The following is a 27774-nucleotide window of genomic DNA, read 5'->3' on the forward strand; positions in this document are numbered from 1 at the left end:
TTTTTTTAGGGTGTTACGCGAACGTCAACGTGTTTTCGCGGGAAATTAAAGAAACCCCCCACGTATCTCAGTTCTGAAAATGAAAAGATACGGAACAGTGTTGTTTCAAGGGTAGAATTGGGATGGAGGCTCCGGGTACTAGTAAACTTTCTTGCAAAGGGCTTCTTTTTTTTTTTTTTTCCCATATCATAGATCCGCCGTAGAGACAATTTTTTACGGCTTTTTCTGTTATTTATCCATCATGCTGTTATTTACGCGGCCGCAAAAAATGAATGGTAGTGCGCCGTTCTAGGAGTCTGTACTGCTCAGTTTGTTTTGGTACACGTGTATCACTATCTATGGCTTACGAATATCCCGGGTCGCACATGATATAAGAGATAATGGGTTAAGTAATTGGGACCGGAAATACCTTGAGTATCTATGAAGCCTCTATCACCAGGGATCCCTGGGGAAGATTTGGTTGATCCCCAGTGGGTGTACATAGCGACACTTATTACAAAGTTTAGTTGCACGGGGTTCAGCTCTCGCTATGCAGTTTGCAATGAAGGGCTTCCTTGTTATACTTTACTTGAGCTTATTCTATCACAGCGTCCACTGTCAAGATGAAGAATTTGACGAAGTCCAAAGAGAAGAAGATAAGCTACCACAGTATCTTAAAGATGATGGAATTCGGCGAGTCGCCAAGCTAACGAAAGACCACTTTAACAAGACGTTGAGAGCGAGTCGAATGATGGTAGTTTTATTTTATTATTCGAGCAGCGAAAAGCCAGATCCTGAAGCTGATCAATCGTGGAAAACGGACCAAAAGATGCTTGAGGTAGGAGGGCTTCGTAGCAAAGGTTTTTAGATAAGTCTCAGATGGAAGCTCACATTACTCTGATACAGCAATCGGTCAGTCGAGGTAGTGATAATACTTATCATGTATATTTTGCACGTGAAATCATTCACAGTTCTTTGTTATTGTCTCACTTGAATTTAAAATAATTAATTTTGTTGAAAATTTATTTCTCGTGTCTTTTGTGAGGGAATTCAAGTCCGTGTTGAAGTTTATCAACAGAAACAAATTTACGAATTAGTTTTACCTGAGAGATAAAACTCTACGGTTTTTCCTGTGGGATTTGTTTTCATATTCACATCAGCTTAACTTAATTATTTTCGTTTCCAAATTTTCATGCGGGTTTCATTTCATGGGTGATATGGCAAATTAGATGCTTTCAACTTAAAGCATGTGAATCCTTGTAAATTTAACGCATTCATGGAGGCGACAAAGTACGGAATAAACAAAAATCTTTTCAGATAAGAAATTTTGAAATTATAGTTACTGTTTGTTCTGAAACAAAGATCTCTCTCCGCTGAAAACTGTCAATAATTAATTAGCCAGTTCTAATTGATGGTGTAAATTGTTCTTCAATAATAGATGATTTTTGAAAATCAAACACATTTTGCTGTCATAATATTTTTCCTTCTCTCTGATTTTGGCATAAATGACTTTGAACACCTCGTTTTTGTGAAAAGTGAAATTGTTCCAAAACAGAGGGGGAAATTTTTTTAATTTTGGGTTTCAAATTTTGAGGTTATAGATGGATACAATATTCGGTTATTTAGTTAATTATATCAACATCAAAATCTATTCAAGTTCTCAGTTGTTCCTTACCATGAGATTTATTTTGTTTTTGACAGGTTTATAAATGGTAAGATTTACTTTGTAGCCAGTTAAGCACTAAAGAAATTAGGGCCTTAAAATGATTGGATCACTGGCCAGACTGTCAAGTTAAAACGTAAATTGAAATGTATAAGGAAAAAAAAAGGAGTGAGCAGCTGTGTCTTGGGAGATTTGGTCTCTGATTATCTGTGCTTTCCACAGGAGGTTTTTGTTTGAATTGAGAGGAAGTGAAACTCATGCTGCTACATAAATTCCTTGTTGCCCAAAAAACAACAGACAAACAAATTGAGTAATTTGGTTTTATCAACTGAGTTGATAATTTAAATAGGCCAACATAGAGAGTTTCTAAGCTGAAGCTGGAAGCTTTAAAGGTTCATGCGAGGATTTGAAGGAGTGGTGTGTGTGACTAGCACGGTTTTATCTTTCTGTTTATCAACAACAAAGAACTTCCAATTTCTCTTTCCACTCTGATGAAGGGCAAATGCTCAAAATGTCAGCCTAAGAAATTCTTTACAGAGGCTAATTTACATTATCAACTCAGTCAATAAAACCAAATTATCTAATCATACCCCCCCTAAAAGTAATCAGCTTCTAATTTCTCCTCACGGTATCATCCCTTGAATCACACATTAAAATCATAAGAACAGGAGAAATATTACCAACTAAAGAAGCTCTTGATTGTTAAACAAATTCTCCTTGTCAGCACCTTATGAAAAAAATAGAGAACAGTAGGGAGAATATACCTTCTAATGCTATGGTGTAAAGAGTTAACCAGATGTTTCCAGGTTTTTTTTTAAAAATCATTGCCATGAAGAAGACTAGCAGTATGCAGTCGAAACGTCGCGATCTACATCACACGTGACTACATTGTGAGACAAACAAAAAACTTAGCTTTTTATTGTTATTCACCACAATGAATAACCACAACCTTTTCCAGGTTTTTTTTTGTTTGAAACTTTTAACCCTTTCACTCCCACAAGTGACCAACAGAGAATTTCTCCTTACAATATCAATACAATATCAAGCAGGCAGGTGATGAGAATAGAGAAGAATATCAATCATGGGATTATTAGTTGATCCAATACCAAATTTTCTGAACTAACATCATAAGAATTGTATGGCAAATAGTAAGGAGAATTACTAATCAGATCTTGGGAGTGAAAGGGTTAAGGTAGTCGTAGCTTCAATGGCCATCTTATGAAGTGTTTTTTTTTCCCAAATTGGTATAATTCCCTTGGTGCTCTATTTTAAAATTAGTTAGTCTCAACAGTTCCCAGAGGTATAACAAGCAGGTGACACTGTAAGTGTAACACAGGGTGTGAAAAAATGTTCCAAGTTGACAGACTTGACATGTATAAACACCTTTTTCGATGGTTTAGTATATAAGATGTGCAAATATTAGTAAGGCAAATTTCCAGCAGTGCTTATAATATATTGACTAACAGAAGTTGCCATCTATAATATTTCCCTTCCACAGATTGTAGCTCGAGTTCTTCAACCACAGGGTGTCACAGTTGGTGTGGTTAATGTTGCTGAAAACATGGAGCTAGTAAAAGAAATGGGTATGTGCTACCTTAATCAACAATATATTGTCTGAAGCAAGAACACTGAACAATTGAGATATTAAGCAAGTGGGAGGTTTGAAGAGCACAAAAAATACCTAAGAATTGCTCAAGGCACAAAAGAGAGAAAATCAGGTGTCTTTGGTGCTCATCAAGCTTTCTGAGTACAGTCAAACCTTAATTATCTGGACTTGTTGGGACTGAGTTGATTAGTTTGGATAATTGTGAGCCTGTGTATATATGACAATATGATGTTAATGAGCCAAAAATAAAACTGAGTATGCACCATTTGAATTATTGTGCATCACTGTTAAGATTTGCAAAAAGTTATTATAGTCAACTTACAGTGCTTACAGCCTAAATGAGGATGTAAATCAGTTTGTTTCAAACTGCTACAGCATGTATACATCGCTAATTCTATCAATCTTTGAAGCTCCATTCATTTAATAGAATTATAGCATCAACATTGCCTCATTACATGTGCTTTGTTGATGCAAAAAATTGTTACAGATCTGGAATATGACTAGTTACTATATTCATAACAAATGAGACCAGAGAGGTGTGTCCAAATATAAAAAAAAAATATAGATTAATCAAGGTTCAACTTTACTTCATATCTTGGTGAATGCACAACTTACACATGAATCAATTAGCCTTTTAACTCTCAAGATCTGATTGTCAATTCTCCCCTCCAGCTGCTACATATTTCCCTTTTAATTAGTTACGAGAATTTGGTGTTAAATCAAGATACAACTTCTACCTGATAAGTATGAGTATTCTCATTACCTTTTTGCTGGATAATGTCAGTATGCATATTATCCTTACTGTTTTCAATGCATTTCCTAAGGTGCTGACAAGGAGAATTTGTTTATCAATCAAGAGAATATTTAGTTGGTGATCATTTCCTTTATTCTCATGACCTTACTGTGTGATGCAGGAGTCATACTGTTTGGAGAAATTTTATGCTAGTCACTCTTAGGGGTTAAAGGATTAAAGGGTTAAAGGTATAACATTATCAACACAGAATTTTAATCTCCCTTTAAGGAGAAATTTCCTCTGCCATGCTTCAATGCAGACAGGTCATCAGTGAGCGTAATGCGAGTAATTGAAACATGCTTGCACTTTTGATTTTGATTTTACCAGTTTATGTCATAATTTTTGTTGAAGTCTGGTGGTGAAAGGTCAAGACAGCAAATTGTACACAAATGGCATTCACCTATCTACACCCATCCCTCTCCTCAAATGTGGCTATACAATGAACATTTCAGTTAACCCTTTAACTCACATGAGAGTTACCAGGACAGAATTTCTCTAAATGCAATATCAATACAATATCAAGAAGAGAAGTCACAAGCATGAATGAAAATATCAATTATGGGATTATTAATTGATCCAATACCAAACGCTCTGAAGTGACATCATCAGAATGGGAGCAAAATTGTTAAAAATCATTCTTAATTGCTACATGTTTGGACAAATATTTAAAAATTTTTTTCCATCAGATGTACTTTACATTTCAAATATGAATTTTCTAACTAACTGCAGGTGTGAAATACTCTGGAGCAATTATGGTTTATCACAGAGGAAAGAGAATAGAATATTTTGGACACAGGTAATGGAATATAAGAAATGAAAACTGTTATATGTTTCTATTGATAGTGGCTGGACATGCATTGAATTATCCTTCATGAACTTCTTGATAGTTAAGCCCTAGATGTCCCATAAAACAGAGTATAACTCATTTGTATTTTATTGACAGGTCAGCTGATGTTCTTGTGGGATTTCTTCACAAGGTATGTTTGAAATCCTTTGGCTACATGTATATCTGTACTTGTTTTTCAAATTGCTCCCAGACTTGAGGTTTGAGGTGATAAAGAAATATTATTTTAGAGAAAGATGTTTCTGTCTTGCCATGAGTGTGGGAAAAGGTAAAAAATTCTGAGTCCCCATGAGGAATCAAACCTCAGACCTTCAGATTCCTCATGTGGACTCAGAATTTTTTTCAGTCCCACGCTGTGTAGAGAAGACAAAAAAACATCTTTCTCTATTTCGTAACCAAGCTCAAAACTTACCATCTCTTTTATTCTATTTACAAGAATTATTTTGGTTACACCCTTTTTTTTCTACTTAAAATGATGTCGACTTTCTAATCTGGTGTTAATATAGACAGTCAATTGCTATTTTACTAGCTGTTTGGAAAATGCTGGTGATATACATTTTGATTACATCCATTTTGCAATCACTGGTGATCCTTGCAATCTGATTGGCTCTCAGCCATGCGATTTATTCTTAATGTAAACAATCAACCAGTGCTATTTTACAGGCTGAATGGACCCTGCTGGTGAAAAAACCCTTTTAAAATATTTTCCATTTTCTGTAAATGTTTGTGTATGGTATTCTCTCCCAGCTTGAATCTTTGCTATAAAATGATCTGGGATTATCTTCAGAGCATCTTCACAGCTTTCACATTCTCCCATTGGCCCCTTTGTGGAGATTACAAAGGACCAATCGGAACGGCCACAAAGACCACCGTTTAAAAAGGACTAATTTTTCCTTACGTTGTCTTCCCGAGAGCCTGTGACAAATACTTCAAAATCTTTCAGGATTTGTTTTTGTAACATCCTGTAAGGTTTTTTTCTCGAGTATTAGTTTGTCAATTATAAAGAAATATAAATGGTTTATGTAAGCAATAAACTGCACTCTCTATCGGTATGCCGGCGTAATAATACACGCAGGATGCAGTTCTGTAGTTTCGGTAAAACTTGAAAACTACAGAAGCTAACCATTCAGTACTATGACTGTTCTTTGATGGGCTTCTCCGCCATCAGATCCAGACCCAGCGTCTATTTCTGATATGAATGACATTAGCGAACAACAGTCTCTTTATGTAATGTAAACTCTCGCCTAGTTTTTATTTTTGGAAACATGAGTCACAATAAAACGGTAACTTACTGCACATTTAGTTACAGCTGCACTTTTCGTCTGAGTGATGGAAACCAAAGAAATTAAAAATTTACCACAAAGGTCAGGATGAACGACTTTTCTGGGCTGATTGCACATAATTCTATTTGTGGTAATACGAATTTCAACAATTACTCTCGTCCTACTTTCTACCATGTTCGACTGCTTTTGACAAAATTTTCTATGGAGAAAATACGTCTCAGATAAATGCATTTATAATAATATGTAATTCAATTATGTGTCCTATACTCTTAAGTTGTCTTTACAGGTGTCTCAATTTTTTGGGAAGAAGAACGTCTACATGCACATGTTTATAACTGAATATCCAGTCTCCTACTTATTGAACTTTTTTTCTTCTATTCCCCATAATTCCCTTCCCCCGCTCCCCCTTTTACGTCCTAAACAGGTCCTCTCTTCTCCGATGACAACATTTAAAACCTTAATTTGTACAGTTACTGGTAGAAGCAAATTCTAGCTGCAACATTTCCTGCCTGTTGAAGGCGTTCGGTTCTATAGGTGTCACCGCTGTCTTATCCCTCAACGACACGCGAAACGAGTAGTCTAACACTTGTGAACCGACGGCCTGGTGTGTATTTTGTTCAGGTTTGAGAAGAATTACGTAAATCTTTGGACCTAGCATGCAACTTAATAGTCCATATGAACTGACAAGTACCATGGTGCAAGTCAAGTTTGTTGCATGGGAACCCCTTAGGCCAATGTCAATAGGGAAGTATGCTACACTTGAAAGTAGTAAGATGTACATAGAGAATCCAATATACCTGGCTTCGTTAAAGTTTTCAGGAAGTGTTCTAGCTTTGAAGGCGTAATATGTACAAGCCACCGCAAGAAGAGACGTGTACACAGATATGGCGATTTGAAAACTCATTCCAACGGACGATTGATGCAAAGAACACGAGAGAAGAATTAAACCTCTATTTGTCTGTATGATCCGTTGCTGGTGTGGTGAGTCCAAAGTAATCCATAACGAGCAGAATACAGCTGGTGGAAATATTAACATCAGAACAATTAAGGTTTGTCTCTTTGTGGAAAGAATAAAGATTTTGAATCTCTCGGCCATAACGTTAATTTGGAATGCGCTGAGTATCTTCATGGTCTTAATTATCAGTATGGAGATGATTGTTACAAGAACCATGGGTCGCCAGCAGTGAAGCAAAGCGCACGTAAAGCTCGTAGGCTTGCTGAGGGATAAAATAGAGGAAGAAAAGGACAATGTGATTGTAAACAGAAGGATAGAACTTAACTCGCGATTAGCTGCTTTGACAAGGGGAGTGTTCCAAAATTTAAAGAGAATGAAACTGCAAATGGCAAGGAGAAGGAATCCAGCAGTCGCAAACAGAACGATAAGGACAGACGCGGGACTTGACCACATGACTTCTACTTCAGGGAGATCCAAGCATTTTGACCTCCGTTCATCGGGCTTTTGTCCACGGGGACATAAGGTGCAATTCATATCATTCACTCCAGCGCTAACAGTTCCATCCAAACATTTTTGGCAAGTCCAACAGCAAGAGGTCGTCGGCAACTGATATTCACCAGCAAGGCAATCTCTATGGCAGAATGACTTTGGAATAATTTTGTGACCTGCAGCAGGATTCCACTTTATGCCGGAAATGTTTAACTGAATTCCCTTTCGACTTTCATCCCACGATCCGATGGCTAATTTTATTAAATCGGAGTTTTCATTCATCTGAAAATGTACAATATCATAAGACGACATTTTAGGGTCTCCAAACTGATCAAATTGGATTTCCCCAGTTACTCCATTAAATGCGACTTGGCGAAGATGTGCCTTGAGTTTCTTTGGATCGACTGTAGGATAGATTTTGCTTAAGTTGTGAATAGCAAAGGCAACAGCAAACACGGCATCTACCATATAGGGAATGTAGCTGTTGTATACCGAACTAATAACTGTTTCATTGGAAGATGAATTACCTTTTTGCTTCCAAAACTCTTTCCACCAAGGAGCAGAGGCGCTTTCCTCTTGTAAGGACTTGATGGATTCTTTGATCAAGAAATCTTGGAAATATTGAACATCAAAATGACGAAGTTCAATACCAAGTGACCCATGGACAACTCCTTTATATTCGTCTTTCATTTTCATAAGCTCCTCCCCTCCAGCCGTCAAACTATCGCTGAAAATCCAGGTGCGGTCGTACATTTTCTGTTTTGCAGCTTCCTCAAACAATCGACGTCCATATCCTCTTAATAGCCAGAGCACCACAACGTGAACATTTGTGTGGCTTCGAAGCTTCTCCACGGTTCTTTCTAGCTTTGTTATGTACTTTTCTCTTGGTATGTAATCTGCAAAAGAAAGGCAAAATGTCTGCCTTTTGCCTGCCTCAGTTTCCAAGCTCCGGACCCCATTTCGACCGTAAGAATCGTCCATTGCCACAGCAGCCACATAGCTCCAATTGAAGTAATCTATTACATCGGCCATTGCCTTCGCCTGCTTTCTATCGGGAGGAACAGTGCGAAAAAAGTAACTGTACTGCGGGGAGCTTAACTCATCGCTTGTTGCCGAGTAACTGATAAGTGGGATTTCAGCCACTTGTAAAAGGCTCCCTACAAAGATTGCAGCCCCTGAATCGGTCGGACCAATCACAGCTGTTATTGGAGTAGGTTTCTTCTGTTCTGTGTTATTCTTTGATGCACCAACGAACCTGGAGTTTTGAAATTCTGAGGCCAATTCATTTTTCCGGACAAAATCGTACGTGTGTTTCATTGCCTTTACAGTGCTTGTGCAGTAGTCCCGAATGTCATATCCTAGAGTCACATTTTGAAGCAGGTGTGGGTTCCTGTTGATTTTGTCGATGGCGAACTTCATAGCTTCCACATGGCCAAGTCCTGCTGAGGAAAAATCACTGCATTCGCCATCATCATTGGTGTGGTGTAGTGTAATCAAAGCTCCAATTGTGATGTCGCCAGGCACATGATAACGATCTTTACTTGTCGTCCCTGACGACGTCTGAAAACCATAGGACACCACTACCGAAAGTAACACGCAATTGTTTACGAACATTTCGCAGAATGTTTTTCCCTGTTACAAAGGTAAAAAGAATTACTTGATTAACTTGTAGTTTTAGAACAAATCATCGGAAAAATGACTTATCGAATCAGAGAGATCAACCGAAAAAGTCACGCTCGCTTATTGTCTCCTGGTTTTGGACGGCGGTAAGTATTAATGTAGACATAGCAAGCGGAGGAATCGAATTTGATGCAGTATCGATAACAGCATATAATCCTTACTTTGGGCTCACCAGTGAATGTGTCAGGTAGAAAGTTTTTCTTTAAAAGGAATCAAGCGAAAAAAGTTTGCTTTCGATTTTGAAGTGACGCGATTAAGATTTGAGTTTTAAGCGAAAACATTGACAAATTACATTAATTTATAATATTATGTGTGGACACATGTTTGTGGAACAGATATAATTTGAATTTTTGAGCGTTACAATTAAAAAATCGTTCTTGTTTCATTTTGGTTTACGGCAGATGTTGTCTAAGTTTAACTGAAATATTAGAAAAAATTCGAATGGAGGAATTGAGACGCACTATTAGACGAGTAGTTTTTCAAGACGAATACATCTCTCTTTAAGAAACTTCACGGCTTTTCTGGTTTAATTTACCTTTTCAAGAAGTGTCGGCTAAATTGAAGGAAACCTAACATAATGCATAAAGCTTGTCATTCTTTTGTGTCAAATCAATTTAATTAGTTCTTGAGTGGTTTGTGGAAACATTTTAAGGAAATATTTGGGTTGTATTCCTTTCTCGCACTTTGGTCTACCTTTCACACCAAATTGGCATTTATGTTGCTTAAACCGTCATTTTCGCGCCCGTTTTCTAGAGAGAGTTAAAAAAGTTACTAAGTACAGTTAGGTAGATTGGTGTGGACGTCCAAGAACATGTATTTTGAGAATTCCATTGTCGACTGACTATTCACTGAGCAATAAAAATAAAATTTTTGAAAATAGAGAAGAATGGAATTAGCGCTTTCCACTTATTTCCTTATTTATGTGTATTTAGCTTGTGACGCATTTTAGAAAGAATAGGTGTATAGCACCGAAAACAAAACTCGCACGCTTAAAAACCGTGAGTGAATCCTTGCCTAGTCAGCAAAAGCTTTCTTGCGCCAAATTTTGTGGACTTAAAGTCCAGGATACAATTATCGTTTCCGGTAGTATCTTTCATCTGGCGCCATCTTATTGTTAAGAACTCTGATGTGGGACAATAGCTTTTTCTATCTGTTTTAGTCTGTAAAAAATCTTCGTGTCAATTTCTTTCTTCATTCATCGAGAATTAGAATTTTACTGCAAGTCGAATGTTTAGGTTTGAAAGGTCCTTATCCGAGGCAGATACAACTATTGCGAGTCATCTGGACCCTTAGGCACATACTCTATTTACGACATAAGCGGAGGTTTGCGATGGGCATTTGTTTTTGTAGTTCTGGCAGTTGTGGAGAACTCAACTTACTGAAATTTAAGCCACCAGCTTGAGCTTATTTTTATGCAAGTTATCTTGAGGACCCTAGTTTATCCGATAATGGTAGTCCTACCTTTGCAAGGGCGGCATGTAGTCGTGTCACAAGTTTCAGCTTTATTTCAGTCGAAAAAACTTCCTTATTCTAATGCAGTCCAATTGAACTTAACTAGCGGGTGACACATTTGTGAAAAACAAGTGTGTGACATCTAAGTGAAGGTAGGAAAGCTCTTTGACAGCTGAGCGACGTTTTGAAGCAATGGTTGTTAAACACACTAGTAATTTAACAACGGAATATCATTTATTTTTGCAGTTTCCATGACAATTTCTTTGTTCTCAATTAAGGATAATTTTTATTCTTTATTTCCTTTGGTATAAGTTATTTACTTTACTAATTTGGAATTTAAGGTATCACAGATGGAAAAACCTAATTTTTTTTCTCAATTTCCTAAACATTTAATATCTAATAAGAAAAAATAAGATTTATCAACTTCTGAAAATTTCATTTTGCTCTCTTTTTTGCTTCAGGAACTAATTATAAAGCACAAAGTAATTTGAGAGTAGAAAGGAAGGCGCGAGATTGATGTCCCTTCGTGTTAACTTCTTCTCGTCACTTAAATAACGATTTAAAAACCACTATTGATTTACAACGCAAAACTTGCTTATTCTAATGTAGTCAAATTGAACAGAAGTAAAATGTCTTTAAAACGGTATGTCTTGACAACCCTTCTTACATCTCAGAGCACGAAAATTAATAAGTTGTTTCTTACCTTTACCTTCCAATGTTTGTTTTCTGTTCGTTGAGTGTTCTTGGTTTCAAATTTACGTGAAACTCAACAGTAACGAATATTAACAGCCTTACTTCTTCCGTATTCGTGAGAGTAAATAGCAATTTACATCACCGACAGATAGAAAAGGCTGCTTTTGGAAGATTTTTGACAAGTATATTTAAAGTGCGTCATCTGAACGATATAATCTTACAACTCCTCCGTCAATCAATCATTTTATTTAGTGATGCAGGTCACAAAAGTGGCAGCCATGAGGCTAATGTGGACCTACAGTTAACTGATAAAATGTGAAATAATAAACAAAAGAATTTGTAAAACACTCTGTGGTATTTTAATTCAGTACAAGCCAATTAAATGAGGTTCATTGACAAATAAAAGTAACAAACTAATCTAAAAATTTACGTACAGTATAATAATATTTAAAAATATACAAAATCTTGGTCTTTCAAAGCTATCATGGGTGCTTCCCTGACGAATGAGAAGCTATTTATGTTTTGTTAGAGCCCACTTAAAGTGATTTTAAAACTGCCTTTTTGAACGATTGCATTAAAATTTACCAACCCAGTAATAAAATTCCAGATTACAGGGCCTCTGTATTGTGCTGATTCCTTTCCCACTTTGTACTTCACCCTTGGTATTTCCGACTGTAACCCTCCGGTACGTGATGGTCTGTTGCCTAACTTCAAATTAAAAGGGGGATATAAGACTTAATCATTTAAAATATCTTTTTCAAATGTAAATAGCCTTAAGGAGGTCATTGACGTAGATAGTATAAAGCCTTGGACCTAGGAGGGATCCATAAGAGACACCGTATTTCACTTCATCCAGATTAGAAGGGTGGCCATTTACCACAGTGTATTGAAACCTGTCTTATAAATAATCCATTAACCACCCGTGAAGATTCTCACTTAATCCAATAGCCTGGAGTTTTGATGACAAGATGTTGTGTGAGATGCTATCAAGGGCCTTCTTAAAGTCAACAAATATTGCACCCACAATCATACCTTTATCCAGATTCCGTGTGACTGATTTAAAGAGGAAACAACCCACTGTGCTTAACTTCTTTATGTATGGAATTGAAGTTGTCATAAATGAGCGTTTCATATCGACATCATTGTCACATGTCATGTGGATCATGTTATTTCTTGATATGATCTATTTTGAATTGAGTCGCCATTTCTGAGACATGAAGAGTCTTTTTCACGTTTTGTACGTGTCAAAACCAGCTGAAGCTTTAAAATGAAAAGAGTTTGAAATCTCTATCGATGAATCTAAGATCGTTAGCCTGACAAGAAGGGCATGTGAAGAATTAGCACGTTTCCATATAAAAGTGTTATTATGAACTTCTTAAGCGCTCAATCCTTTTTCGCGGCTATATGTGTGTTATTCTCTTCCATAGCCAGAGTGCATTTCGATTGAGTGTCGAAAACTAACGAAAGGTAGTAGCAAAGCCAATCAAAACAAAGGAAAAAATTGCAAGGAGCATGAGCGAATCAAGGGAAAAAGTAAACTATCAGAAGCGCGAGAAAACGCGTGCGACTAAGTCGCAATTGGTTTTAGTTTGATTGATTTGATCGGTTGAAAAAATGGAGCGAATTTTTTCTGGGCCAATCATAATGCGACGTGAAGCAAAGTTAAAGCAATCCTGGATTAACTTTGACACTTAATTCAAAATTGTTTATCGTCGGTGTATGTAAGTACTAGCGAACCTTTTTTTTTTTTAATTTTACTTAATTTTTTAGTAGAAATGAAAACAGCAAAACATATCGCCGCCTAACTCCTCTGGGTTTGTTTCCCAATGTCGAGACTAAGATGGCTCGAAGTATTATTTTTTTAATTATGTTATTTTACACAATCTGGTAAATACTTCGCACCTTGCGAATGATTGTTGCCCATTACAGTATGGAAACGGTTGACTTTATAGGGAATCATAATCATCGTGTAGTGTGATCCTCTAAGTAATTGAAGACCTGAAAAGCCCCTTGTTGGAGAGTCAACTCATAATAACTTAACTATAACCGACAAAGGTCTTTTCCAGTTCCACACTTCGACGATCACACACATTGAATGATACTATTTTTTCATTGTGTTGTCCAACGTAGAGCTCATTTTAAACTGACATGCGACCCATCTGAGATTCTATCGGACCCTTGTAATCTTGTCTTTTTAATTTATCCGTGTCCTTAGATGGGTTTCCTGCATTTCTTTGAAGTTATTGTAGTTATAAGGTCACAATGATATTTTTTTAATTACAAAAGTTTAGGAAAGTTAAGAAGAATTAAGTTTCGAATCCTTTCAAATCCGAAAACGAGCTATCGTGGAGGGTACTTGTTTCACAAGTTAAAACTAAATACCAATACATAAATGTAACAGAAAGAAAATTCCTTTGAAAACGATCGACAACTCTTCTAACATCTCAGCGAGATCTCCCAAATTAACAACTGGTTATTGATATGGCGAATAATTTTTCTACTGAACAATTTCTAATTTTTAATTTTGTGAAAAAATATTTAGTTAAACCGGTTAAAACCTTCCCTTCAAAATTAAAAAAAAAATGGGTTTGAAAGATCCATCAATAAATCATTAATCGTTGGTTGTTTGAAGGCAGGTGAAGAATTTTTATTTATTTATTTTTAGTGTCATTGTAAACGTCAAAACCGCTCAACTCTTTTTGCAGGTATTTGTGTTAAGCTCAGTCTCTTTCACAATAAAAGCAAATTCGACTGAGTGTCATAAAACCCCAACCGAAAGAAAAAGAACAACTAACGAGAAAAACCACAAGGAGCCACTGAATATGTCTTTAATGATCTTTCAAATTGGTCCCAGGCAATTAGCTTGAGGCTCGAGTTGATAAAGAACTGTACTTTTGAATAAAGATCCAAAGCAAGATAACTCTGAAAATATAGACCCGATTTGGAGAAACAATTCTGGATTTCTGAAACCCTACTTAAGTTAAATTGGGCTACCTTCCACTGTTTCATTAAATAAAGTCTTTTTACAATTCGAATTAAGTTTTCATAAATGAGTATTTAACGTGTAAATTCTCATTTCATATGATAACGACCATTTAATTTCTTGATGTGGCGAATAATTTTTGCTCTGATAAAATTATGATTCAATTCAGTTCGCTCTTTATTTTGTGATGGGTTCAAACCGGTTGAAACCTTCTCAAACCGGTTGAAACCTTCTCTTCAAAAGGAAAAGGGATTTAAGATATGAATGAATGAATCATCAAACGTTGGTGGGAGGGCTGGTCAAGAACATAAGTGTGTTTCATGGCATTAACCCTTTCACTCTTACAAGTGACCAAGACAGAATTTCTCCTTACAATATCAATACAATATCAACCAGTTAGGTGATGAGAATGAAGAAAAATATCAATTACGGGATTATTAGTTGATCCAACACCATCATAACATCATAAGAACTGTATGGTAAACAGTAAGGACAATTGCTTATGAGATCTTGAGAGTGAAAGGGTTAACAGTACTTCTAAGGTAATTCTGAATGTCTTATCCTGGAGTCATGTTCTAATTAAAGCAGTTCTTGCGTTCCTGTTGATTGTGTCGATAGCGAATTCCATTGTTTCCATAATGCATTTGCCATCATCTTTCGAGTAATGAATTCTAAAATCAGTGTCGCAATGCTTATGAAACTGGTATGAAAAATATAGTTGAACGATTTAAATTACCAAATCAAACAGATCAACTGAGAGTACTCTACTACAGTCTTGTAGTGACCTAATTCATCGATTCTTTGTGGGATGTCGCCTAACTCGAACTGAAATTTGTGAAAAGATACGTGCCAGAGAATGTACATGCATTGGCACAGGCATCTTTCTCCTTTAATGATCCAACTTTGCTTTTTAACTTAGCTCATCGTAAATATCAAAATCACACGTTATACTTAAGGCCTGTCTCTCTCTTTTGTGAAAAATCAATGAAACTACTACCTGAGCTCCGTAATACCATTATGGAGAGGGCCTAAATAACACATGACGTATTTTTGAATGAACGCGTGTAAAATCTAACCGGTCGATACTACATGAGTGATCTGTACTGAACCTCTTCAAGATCAAATTACTCAGCGTCTATTGCACATATGATTGAATGACGTTTTGAATTAGGCGAGTGATCTCTACTTCCTAAACAGGTTCCCTCCTCTCCAATGACAACATATGAAAACATGGCAAACTTTAAGTTGTTGAGTTACCGGTAGAAGCAAATTCTAGCTGCAACATTTTCTGCCTGTTTAGGGCATTCGGTTTCATAGGTGTCACTGCTGTCTTACCCCCCAACGACGGGCGAAATGAGTAGTCCGTCACTTGTGAACCAACGGCCTGGTGTGTATTTTGTTCAGGATTTAGAAGAATTACGAAAATCTTCGGAGCGAACATGCAAATTAATAGTCCATATGAACTGACAAGTATCATGGCGCAAGTCAAGTTTGTTTCGTGGGAACCCCTTAAGCCAATGTCAATAGGGAAGTATGCTATACTTGAAAGAAGTAAGATGTACATAGAGAATCCAATATACTTCGCTTCGTTGAAGTTTTCAGGAAGTGTTCTAGCTTTGAAGGCGTAATATGTACAAGCCACCGCAAGAAGAGACGTGTACACAGATATAGCGATTTGAAAACTCATTCCAACGTGCGATTGATGTAAAGAACACGAGAGAAGGATTGAACCTCTATTTGTCTGTATGATCCGTTGCTGGCGTGGCGAGTCCAAAGTAATCCATAACGAGCAGAATACAGCTGGTGGAAATATTAGCATCAGAACGATAAAGGTTTGTCTCTTTGTGGAAAGAATGAATTTTTTGAATCTCTCGGCCATAACGTTTATTTGGAATGCGCTGAGTATCTTCATGGTCTTAATTATCAGTATGGAGATGATTGTTACGAGAACCATGGGCCGCCAGCAGTGAAGCAAAGCGCACGTAAAGCTCGTAGGCTTGGTGAGGGATAAAATAGAAGAAGAAAAGGACAGTGCGATTGTAAACAGAAGAATAGAACTTAACTCGCGATTAGCTGCTTTGACAAGGGGAGTGTTCCAAAGTTTAAATAGAATGAAACTGCAGATGGCAAGGAGAAGGAATCCAACTGTGGTAAACAGAACGATAAGGACAAACGCGGGACTTGACCACATGACTTCTACCTCAGGAAGATCCAGGCATTTTGACCTCCGTTCATTGGGCTTTTGTCCTCGGGGACACACGGTGCAGTTCAAATCATTCACTCCAGCCCCAACGGTTCCAACCGGACATTTGTGGCAAGTCCAACAGCAAGGGGTCGTTGGTAACTGATATTCACCAGCAAGGCAATCTATATGGCAGAATGACTTTGGAATTACATTGTGACCTCCTGCAATCTTCCACTTTATGCCGGAGACGTTTAACTGAATTTCCTTTCGACTTTCATCCCACGATCCGATGACTAATTTGATTAAATCGGAGTTTTCATTCATCTGAAAATGTACAATATCATAAGACGATATTTTAGGGTCTCCAAACTGATCAAATTGGATTTCCCCAGTTACTCCATTAAATGCGACTTGGCGAAGATGTGCCTCGAGTTTCTTTGGATCGACTGTGGGATAGATTTGACTTAAGCTGTGAATAGCAAAGGCAACAGAAAACACGGCATCTACCATGTAGGGAATGTAGCTGTTGTATAGCGAACGAATAACTGTTTCATTGGAAGATGAATTACCTTTTTGCTTCCAAAACTCTTTCCACCAAGGAGCAGAGGCGCTTTCCTCTTGTAAGGACTTGATGGATTCTTTGATCAAGAAATCTCGGAAATATCGAACATCAAAATGTCGAAGTTCAATTCCAAGTGACCCATGGACAACTCCTTTATATTCGTCTTTCATTTTCATAAGCTCCTCCCCTCCAGCCGTCAAACTATCGCTGAAAATCCAGGTGCGGTCGAACATTCCCTGTTTGGCTGCTGCTTCGAGAAATCGGTCTCCATATCCTCTTATCATCCAAAGCACCACGACACGAATATTTGAGTGGTATTGAAGCTTCTCCACCGCTCTTACTAGCTTTGTTGTGTAATTTTTTCTGGGTATATAATCCACGAAAGAAAGACAAAATGACTTTCTTGTAGCTACCTCAGCCTCTAATCGTCGGACCCCATTCCGACCGTAAGAATCGTCCATTGCCACAGCAGCCACGTAGCTCCAATTGAAATAATCTATTATATCGGCCATTGCCCTCGCCTGCTTTTTATCGGGAGGAGCGGTGCGAAAAAAGTAACTGTACTGCTGAGAGCTCAACTCATCGCTTGTTGCCGATGGACTGATAAGAGGGATTTCAGCCATTTGTAAAAGGCTGCCTACAAAGATCGCAGCCCCTGAATCGGTTGGACCAATCACAGCTGTTATTGGAGTAGGTTTCTTCTGTTCTGTGTTATTCTTTATGGCACAAATGTACGTGGCGTTTTGAAATTGTGAGGCCAATTCAATTTTTCGGACAAAATCGTAAGTGTGTTTCATTGCGTTTAAAGTGCTTCTACAGTAGTCCCGAATGTCATATCCTAGAGTCAAGTTTTGAAGCAGCCGTGGGTCCCTGTTGATTGTGTCGATGGCGAACTTCATAGCTTCCACTTCGCCAAGTCCCTGAGAGGAAAAATCATTGCATTCGCCATCACTGTTCGAGTGGTGTAGTGTCAAAAGCGCTCCAAGTGTGATATCGCCAGGCTGATAATAACGGTCCTCACTTGTCGAACCGAGCAACGACGCATAACCATAGGATACCACCACCACTGAAAGTAACATGTAGTTGAGTACGAACATTTGCAAAGTGTTTCAGTCTCGCCCTGTGTAGAGGAGAAAAGGGAGTAATTAAAATAGCTTGTCGTTTTGCAAAAAATCATGGCACAAAGCAACATATCGACTCAAACAGATCAACTGAAAATGTCATGTTTTAGCGTATTGTATCATGGCCTGCAGCAGCGGAAAGTAACGTTTATTCCGTGATAATTGGTTTACTGTTCCACATTCTAAAATGCCATTTCTGTTACCAAAACCGGAATTCTCGCACCAGATCATAAATGTTTTAAACTTTGGCTTGGCAGAGTGATTTTGATGTTCAAAAACAAGCATTGAAAAACGCCATTTATGAAGCAATAGAGCAGAGTATTTAACAATTATAAACACTTTTAAGCTCCCGGGAACAACGATTTTTTCCGCAATTGTTTCACGGCTCGTTTACAAATTTTTTTTTACTTTGCTGACGAATTCATTGACCACATTTTTCGGTTATGAGCTCGGAGCCAGGTTACAAGACCATAACCTGGTTCCGTTTAGCCAATCAGAAGGATGGTAAAATTGGTTGAAACATGCGGTTTTTAACTGATTTACTTATTTATCTGGAGGAGACCTAGCCAGCGGGTGACGCATTAGTCAAAAAACAGGTGTGTGACACCCAAGTGAAATTCGGCGACGCTAAAAACACACTAGTAATTTAACAACGGAATATCATTCATTTTTTGGTTTCCCAGACAGTTCTGTTGTTCTCAATCAAGTATAATTTTTTATTCTTTGCTTCTTTTGGTATGTGTTATTTTGTGATGCACTTAACCAATTTGGAATTTAAGGTATTACAGATTTAAAAACCTTATTTTTTCTCAATTTCCTGAAAGTTTAATATCTAATAAGACAAAATAAGAGTTATTAACTTCTGCAAATTTCATTTTGCTATCTTTTTTAGTGAAGGAGTTATAGAGCAAAAAGTAATTTGAGAGCAGAAAGGAAGGCGCGAGATTTATGATACTTCATGTCAACTTCATCTCGTCACCTAATTAACGATTTCAAACCACTATTGCTCACTGTCCAGGTTTATACAGTCCGAAATCGCTCATTTATTATCAAGCTTCTTACATAAGTTCTTTTCGGAAGCTAGAGATTGGTTTTTGTAATTCAAGTGTTGTTTTTGGGCTGGTATCATGTCCAAAAGCGACAAGTCTTTTTTGCCGCTCTGGAAAAAAGAAAATTTCTTCGCAGTTTGCATCGAAGCGGAAATATTGTTCACCGATAATGATAGGGGTCTCTACTAGACTTAGGAGATTCAGTGGCCAGACTCTATTTCTATCAAAGTTTCCATAGGCGCTAGTTAGCGAAAAATATCGCCCACAGTCCATCATCATTTGCGTGACATCGCACTTCGAGCATCGACCGTTGAAAAGCTGTATTGCGTTTCCAGTGTAAGCTTTCCTTTCTATGCCTGACCTCTTTCCTCTTATTTTTGCTCGTTAAAGCACCTTCCGTATCGACACAAATAGCTAAATATTTTCACGTGTAATTCTTAACCTACTCGACCGAAGCTCCTTACAACTGTTGTGTCCGTTCTTTGCTTTCTGGCACGCTTTTGCGCCGACAGGCAAAACAGTGTCGAATGGCTTGCTCCATGCTATTGGGTAACAGCCCTCATAGGCGTGAAATGGAAACGCATGTTGGCAAACAAACACCAACGGTCAGAAAAATTTCAAGTCACTTTTCCTCGTAAAGTGTTTCGGCTTGGTTCTGATCTTTGAAGAGTTTATTCTCGGCTGGCATTCGGTTAATTTTCGTGATTAATAGAGATAATTTCGGAAATATAATGAACCCTAAAAGGCTGTACTGGATTTTCGACTGTTTTCCTTATTTCTTGACATAGAGCGTCTACATTGAAAACTTTGCTCAAAAGCGCTACTTTGAAGTTAAAAGAATAATTTAAAAATAACGAGACGTTAAATTACAAATCCAAGACGCTTTTTAGTTCAATATGTGCAGATCACCTTCCGACAGAAAAGAAACGTTTTGATTAAAATGCGTCGTCAAACAAACTTATGTTGTAAAACGTCTCGGCGTGAAAGAATAAGCTCCCATTCTGTTTCCTGATAAAAATTATAGAATTTAATTACATATCCGAAATAAGTGTTTATTAAGCTTTAAAAAATGTATACTTTTACAGGGATAGCGCGCACAATTTTAACACGATATCAGTTTGAATAAGAACGTTAATTTTCCTTCTGTGATACCTTAAGTTTGGAGAGCTGCTTGCCAAAACGTGAACTGAATGCTCGCCCGATAACTACAAGCTTTTTCAGTTGAAGTTTTTGAACATGAAGTACAGGAAAGGAGTTGCCTGTCTGAGAATGTCTTTCATCAGGCACCATCTCATTGTCAGATATGTAAAATATAATTTTCTTTTTTCGAATCTGTAGAAAGCAGCGTCTCCATCTTTCTTTTAATGTCGTCCTTCATTCAAACAGCATCAACATTTTACTTCAGTCAGTCAAGTCGAGTTTTTGGCACTTGAAAATCCCTAATCAGAGGCAGATATAACTATTGCGAGCCTTATAAACGCTGAGACGCGTATACCTTAAATGTTGTATTGGCCAACTTGTGCAATAGATACCTGTTTTTATAGTTTCAGCAGTTGAAGAGCTCGAGTTACGAAAGTTGAAGAAATAAGTTACGCAACCTTTTCAATCTCAAAACGAGCTATATTGGAGGGTACCTGTTTCACAAGTTAAAACTAAATACCAATACATAGATGTAACAGAAGAAAAATTTCTTTAAAAACGGTAGGCCATGACAACTTTTCTAACATCTCGGTGAGATCTCGCAAATTAACAACTGGTTTCTTACCGTTAATTTTCGATTTGTTTTGCGTTCGTTGAAGTGTTTGTAGTATCACGTTACAACAAAATTATAACGAATATTAAGACTTCCTTTTTTATGACAGTAGCTTGCAAACGTAAGTCACAAACAGAAGAGAAAGCCTGCTTTTCGACGTGTTTTAACAACTATTTAAGAGGAGCCCTATCCGAGGGATGGAATTTGACAGCTTAAACTGTTTCACTAAACAAAATTTCTTTAAAATTCGAATTAAGCTATCATATAGGAGTATTTCATATGTAAATTCTCGTTTCATGTCATGTCGAATATGTAATTTCTTGTTATGGCAAATAAGTTTTCGCCGGATAAATTTCTCACTTCTAATTTTGTGAAAATATTTTGTCAAACCGGTTAAAACCTTCCCTTCAAAATAAAAAAAAGGGTTTTAAAGATCCACCAATGAATCATCAATCGCTAGTTGTTTGGAGGCAGGTGAAGAATTTTTACTTATCTATTTTTAGTCTCATTGTAAACGTCAAAATCGCCCAACTCTTTTTTGCAGATATATATGTGTTAAGCTCAGTCTTTTTCATAATAAGAGCACATTCGATTGAGTGTCATAAAACCAAAACAGAAGAAAGTGAGAGGCTAACGAGAAAAAACCACAAGAAGCCACTGAATATGTCTTTAATGATATTTCAAATTGGTCCCAGGCAATTAGCTTGAGGCTCGAGTTGATAAAGAATTGTACTTTTGAATATAGAACCAAAGCAAGATAACTCTGAAAATATAGACCCGATTTGGAGAAACAATTCTGGATTTCTGAAACCCTTTTTACAATTCGAATTAATTTGTCATAAATGAGTATTTAATGTATAAATTCTCATTTCATATCATATCGACCATGTAATTTCTTGATATGGTGAATAACTTCTTGCCTTTATAAATTGTAATTTCGATCTTTCATTTTGTGATGGGTCTTTCTAATGAAAATATTTGTTCAAACCGGTTGAAACCTTCTCATCTAAAGAAAAAAGGGATTTAGATGTGTGTAGCGAACGCACCGGCAAATTTCAAAACGGTTACACGAACCATACAATTTATTTGTAACCAGTGGTTTCTGAAACATGATTAACTTAAATTACACTACAGCCAACTACCGACAAAAATTATTACGATCACAAAGCGCAACATCAAACGGCAAAAGACAACGCAAAACGTACCTGACGGTTTGGATAGAAGGAGTACACGAGATGCAGCAAAGAAAGTATCATAGCACGACAAACTGCATAACATTATTGTTCTTTTCGCGCGAAAATTTCAATATATATATATGGACGCGAGGGGACTGAAGCCTAATTTGCAGATAAACCGCTGGCCCTTAAATTTGTTGTAACAATGTGAATAAATGAATCATCAAACGTTAGAGGGAGGGCTGGTCAAGAGCATAAGTGTGTATATTGCCTAAGTGTGCTTCTACAGTAATCCTGAAAGTCTCATCTAGAGTCATGTTTTGAAGCAGTTCTTGCGTTCCTTTTGATTGTGTCGATGGCGAATCCATTGCTTCCATAATGCCCAGTCTCGTTAGGGAGAAATCAGTGCATTTGCCATCATCATTCGAGTGGTGAATTCTAATCTGAGCCCTCAGTGTGATGTCGCAGGGCTTATGATACTGCTATGAAAAATATAATTGGACGAGTTTAATTACCAAATCAAACAGATAAACTGAGAGCAGTCTACGACAGTGTTGTAGAGACCTGATTCATCGATTCTTTGTGGGATGTCGCCCAACTCGAACTGAAATTTGTGAAAAGATACGGGCCAGAGAAGTTACATATATTGGCACAAGCATCTTTCTCCTTTAATAAGATACATGAAAAAATTACTCAGTTCTGACTGGTTAAGATAAATGCAGATGTGATTCAATGCAGAAGAGGGTTGAAACATTTCTATGTAGGAAAGCTTTTAGTTTGTTTCAATAGTTCTAATGTTTATTGCCTTTGAATATTTTAATTTTAATTAGTATAGAACTTTAACTTATGTAAAGTGCTTCTGAATATTGTTTATAGTTTTAGCACAATATAAATTCCTTATCATTATCATTACCATTAATTCAGTGCAAAGAAGTAACAAACCAGACTGAACAATTCCTTGAACTGTTTAGCCGGACTTTGAAGTTTTGTGCGCGTTAAAATATCATTGTATATTATTGTTTTGATCGTACGCAGTTGTCTTGATCGTATTTTTTCATGTATATTATTAATACGGAATCACATTATTTCTCTCGTGCAATTTGGAATGAATAAGAACTTTTTAAAAGACCACAAATTGAACTGGCCCTATGGGCTCGTGCAATTTTGTTAGTCTGGAAAAATTTACTCGTGCTTATTTATTCCAAATTGCACTCGAAATCATGTGATTACCTATACTAATGGTCCAACTTTGCTTTTTAACTTATCTCATCGTACATATACGAAATCAAACGTGATGCTGAAGGCTCGTCTCTCACTTGTGAAAAATCAATGAAACATCTACCTGAGCTCCGTTCGTAGTATCATTCTCCGGCGAACAACCCTCCCCCCCCCCTTCCTTCCCCCCCAATTTCCATGGTAAGTCTTAGCAGTTTTCCACATCAGCTTGGCAGAGTGGTGTGGGTGTCCAAAAACAAGTATTCCAAGAACGCTAGTGTCGATTGACTATTTATTAAGCAAACAGAAAATTATTGTGTGTTATCCAGATTTTAGAAAACGGTAAAGTTGTTGGAGATATGCATTTTTAATTGACTTCTGCATTTATGGAAAGGGCCTAAATAACGCATGACGCATTTTTTAATGAAAACGTGCAAAATCCAAGCGGTCGATACTATGTAAGTGATCTGTAGTGAACCTCTTCAAGATCAAATTACTCAGCGTCTATTGCACATATGATTGACTGACTTTTTGAATTAGGAGAGTGACCTCTACTCCCGAAACAGGTTTCCTCCTCTCCAATGACAATATTGGAAAACTCGGAAAACCTTAAGTTCTTGAGGTACTGGTAGAAGCAAATTCTAGCTGCAACATTTTCTGTCTGTTCAGGGCATTCGGTTTCATAGGTGTCACTGCTGTCTTACCCCCCAACGACGGGCGAAATGAGTAGTCCGTCACTTGTGAACCAACGGCCTGGTGTGTATTTTGTTCAGGTTTGAGAAGAATTACGAAAATCTTCGGAGCGAACATGCAAATTAATAGTCCATAAGAACTGACGAGTATCATGGCGCAAGTCAAGTTTGTTGCGTGGGAACCCCTCAAGCCAATGTCAATAGGGAAGTATGCTATACTTGAAAGAAGTAAGATGTACATAGAGAATCCAATATACTTCGCTTCGTTGAAGTTTTCAGGAAGTGTTCTAGCTTTGAAGGCGTAATATGTACAAGCCACTGCAAGAAGAGACGTGTACACAGATATAGCGATTTGAAAACTCATTCCAACGTACGATTGATGCAAAGAACACGAAAGAAGGATTGAACCTCTATTTGTCTGTATGATCCGTTGCTGGTGTGGCGAGTCCAAAGTAATCCATAACGAGCAGAATACAGCTGGTAGAAATATTAGCATCAGAACGATAAAGGTTTGTCTCTTTGTGGAAAGAATGAATTTTTTTAATCTCTCGGCCATAACGTTTATTTGGAATGCGCTGAGTATCTTCATGGTCTTAATTATCAGTATGGAGATGATTGTTACGAGAACCATGGGCCGCCAGCAGTGAAGCAAAGCGCACGTAAAGCTCGTAGGCTTGGCGAGGGATAAAATAGAGGAAGAAAAGGACAGTGCGATTGTAAACAGAAGGATAGAACTTAACTCGCGGTTAGCTGCTTTGACAAGGGGAGTATTCCAGAGTTTAAAGAGAATGAAACTGCAAATGGCAAGGAGAAGGAATCCAGCAGTCGCAAACAGAACGATAAGGACAGACGCAGTGCTTGACCACATGACTTCTACTTCAGGAAGATCCAGGCATTTTGACCTCCGTACATTGGGCTTTTTTCCTCGAGGACACAAGGTGCAATTCATATCATTCACTCCAGCGCTAACAGTTCCATCCGAACATTTGTGGCAAGTCCAACAGCAAGAGGTCGTCGGCAACTGATATTCACCAGCAAGGCAATCTCTATGGCAGAACGACTTTGGAATAATTTTGTGACCTGCCGCGGTATTCCACTTTATGCCGGAAACGTTTATCTGAATTCCCTCTCGACTTTCATCCCACGATCCGATGGCTAATTTTATTAAATCGGAGTTTTCATTCATCTGAAAATGTACAATATCATAAGACGATATTTTAGGGTCTCCAAACTGATCAAATTGGATTTCCCCAGTTACTCCTGGAAATGCGACTTGGCGGAGATGCGCCTCGAGTTTCTTTGGATCGACTGTAGGATAGATTTTGCTTAAGTTGTGAATAGCAAAGGCAACAGCAAACACGGCATCTACCATATAGGGAATGTAGCTGTTGTATACCGAACGAATAACTGTCTCATTGGAAGATGAATTACCTTTTTGCTTCCAAAACTCTTTCCACCAAGGAGCAGAGGTGCTTTCCTCTTGTAAGGACTTGATGGATTCTTTGATCAAGAAATCTTGGAAACATTGAACATCAAAATGACGAAGTTCAATACCAAATGATCCATGAACAACTCCTTTATGTTCGTCTTTCATTTTCATAAGCTCCTCCCTTCCAGCTGTCAAACTATCGCTGAAAATCCAGGTGCGGTCGTACATTTTCTGTTTTGCAGCCTGCTCGAGCAATCGACGTCCATATCCTTTTAATAGCCATAGCACTACAACACGAACATTTGTGTGGCTTCGAAGCTTCTCCACGGTTCTTTCTAGCTTTGTTATGTACTTTTCTCTTTTTGGTATGTAATCTGCAAAAGAAAGACAAAATGTCTGCCTTTCGCCTGCCTCAGTTTCCAAGCTCCGGACCCCATTCCGACCGTAAGAATCGTCCATTGCCACAGCAGCCACGTAGCTCCAATTGAAGTAATCTATTATATCGGCCATTGCCCTCGCCTGCTTTCTATCAGGGGGAGCAGTGCGAAAAAAGTAACTGTACTGCGGGGAGCTTAACTCATCGCTTGTTGCCGAGTGACTGACGAGTGGGATTTCAGCCACTTGTAAAAGGCTCTCTACAAAGATCGCAGCCTCTGAATCGGTCGGACCAATCACAGCTGTTATTGGAGTAGGTTTCTTCTGTTCTGTGTTATTCTTTAATGCACCAACGAACCTGGCGTTTTGAAATTCTAAAGCCAATTCATTTATTCGGACAAAATCGTACGTGTGTTTCGTTGCCTTTACAGTGCTTCGGCAGTAGTCTCGAATGTCATATCCTAGAGTGATATTTTTAAGCAGCTGTGGGTTCCTGTTGATTGCATCGATGGCGAACTTCATAGCTTCCACATGGCCAAGTCCTGTTGGGGAAAAATTAACGCATTCGCCATCATCATTGGTGGCGTGTAGTGTAATCAAAGCTCCGATTGTGATGTCGCCAGGCACATGATAACGATCTTTACTTGTCGTCCCCGACGACGTCTGAAAACCATAGGATACCACCACCACTGAAAGTAACATGTAGTTGAGTACGAACATTTGCAAAGTGTTTCAGTCTCGCCCTGTGTAGAGGAGAAAAGGGAGTAATTGAAATAGCTTGTCTTTTTGCAAAAAATCATGGCACAAAGCGACATATCGACTCAAACAGATCAACTGAAAATGTCATGTTTTAGGGTATTGTATCATGGCCTGCAGCAGCGGAAAGTAACGTTTATTCCGTGATAATTGGTTTACTGTTCCACATTCTAAAATGCCATTTCTGTTACCAAAACCGGAATTCTCGCACCAGATCATAAATGTTTTAAACTTTGGCTTGGCAGAGTGATTTTGATGTTCAAAAACAGGCATTGAAAACGTCATTTATGAAGCAATAGAGCAGAGTATTTAACAATTATAAACACTTTTAAGCTCCCGAAAACAACGCTCGTTTACAAATTTTTTTTTTACTTTGCTGACGAATTTATTGACCACATTTTCCGGTTATGAGCTCGGAGCCAGGTTACAAGACCATAACCTGGTTCCGTTTAGCCAATCAGAAGGATGGTAAAATTGGTTGAAATATGCGTTTTTAACTGATTTACTTATTTATGTGGAGGAGACCTAGCCAGCGGGTGACGCATTAGTCAAAAAACAGGTGTGTGACACCCAAGTGAAATTCGGCGACGCTAAAAACACACTAGTAATTTAACAACGGAATATCATTCATTTTTTGGTTTCCCAGACAGTTCTGTTGTACTCAATCAAGTATAATTTTTTATTCTTTGCTTCTTTTGGTATGTGTTATTTTGTGATGCACTTAACCAATTTGGAATTTAAGGTATTACAGATTTAAAAACCTTATTTTTTCTCAATTTCCTGAAAGTTTAATATCTAATAAGACAAAATAAGATTTGTTAACTTCTGCAAATTTCATTTTGCTATCTTTTTTAGTGAAGGAGTTATAAAGCAAAAAGTAATTTGAGAGCAGAAAGGAAGGCGCGAGATTTATGATACTTCATGTTAACTTCATCTTGTCACCTAATTAACGATTTCAAACCACTATTGCACACTTTCCAGGTTTATACAGTCCGAAATCGCTCATTTATTATCAAGCTTCTTACATTAGTTCTTTTTCTTT

General features: G+C 37.6%; 4 protein-coding genes across 4 annotated transcripts in view; 1 reads left to right on the forward strand and 3 right to left on the reverse strand.

Annotated features, from left to right (window-relative positions):
- The first annotated feature begins 472 nt into the window (after positions 1 to 472).
- The window catches only part of LOC131787227 (calsequestrin-1), a 49918-nt gene continuing 22616 nt past the window's right edge, over positions 473 to 27774 (forward strand). The window contains exons 1-4 of the mRNA XM_059104313.2: positions 473 to 817; positions 3141 to 3225; positions 4771 to 4837; positions 4985 to 5018. Coding sequence (XP_058960296.2) covers positions 530 to 817; positions 3141 to 3225; positions 4771 to 4837; positions 4985 to 5018 — 474 coding nt within the window. The 5' untranslated portion in view covers positions 473 to 529. The remainder of the gene's footprint in view (positions 818 to 3140; positions 3226 to 4770; positions 4838 to 4984; positions 5019 to 27774) is intronic.
- LOC131787226 (extracellular calcium-sensing receptor-like) lies at positions 6612 to 9226 on the reverse strand. The gene has a single exon (XM_059104312.2). It carries the CDS (start codon positions 9224 to 9226, stop codon positions 6626 to 6628), a length of 2601 nt encoding a protein of 866 aa, XP_058960295.2. The 3' UTR covers positions 6612 to 6625.
- LOC131787225 (metabotropic glutamate receptor 3-like) lies at positions 15157 to 22336 on the reverse strand. Its single transcript, XM_059104311.2, has 2 exons — positions 22296 to 22336; positions 15157 to 18287 (listed from the first exon to the last, which is right to left on the reverse strand). The coding sequence occupies exon 2, from the start codon at positions 18262 to 18264 to the stop codon at positions 15661 to 15663; it is 2604 nt and encodes an 867-aa protein (XP_058960294.2). The 5' UTR covers positions 18265 to 18287; positions 22296 to 22336; the 3' UTR covers positions 15157 to 15660.
- Positions 23920 to 26761, reverse strand: LOC131787224 (extracellular calcium-sensing receptor-like). The gene has a single exon (XM_059104310.2). It carries the CDS (start codon positions 26694 to 26696, stop codon positions 24090 to 24092), a length of 2607 nt encoding a protein of 868 aa, XP_058960293.2. The 5' UTR covers positions 26697 to 26761; the 3' UTR covers positions 23920 to 24089.

This window comes from Pocillopora verrucosa, chromosome 6, assembly GCF_036669915.1.
Source record: "Pocillopora verrucosa isolate sample1 chromosome 6, ASM3666991v2, whole genome shotgun sequence".
Taxonomy (NCBI): Eukaryota; Metazoa; Cnidaria; class Anthozoa; order Scleractinia; family Pocilloporidae; genus Pocillopora; species Pocillopora verrucosa.

Bases quoted from the DNA above. Each gene is read 5' to 3' on its own strand.
- LOC131787226 (XM_059104312.2), bottom strand. From the start codon at position 9,226: ATGTTCGTAAACAATTGCGTGTTACTTTCGGTAGTGGTGTCCTATGGT.
- LOC131787225 (XM_059104311.2), bottom strand. From the start codon at position 18,264: ATGTTCGTACTCAACTACATGTTACTTTCAGTGGTGGTGGTATCCTAT.
- LOC131787224 (XM_059104310.2), bottom strand. From the start codon at position 26,696: ATGTTCGTACTCAACTACATGTTACTTTCAGTGGTGGTGGTATCCTAT.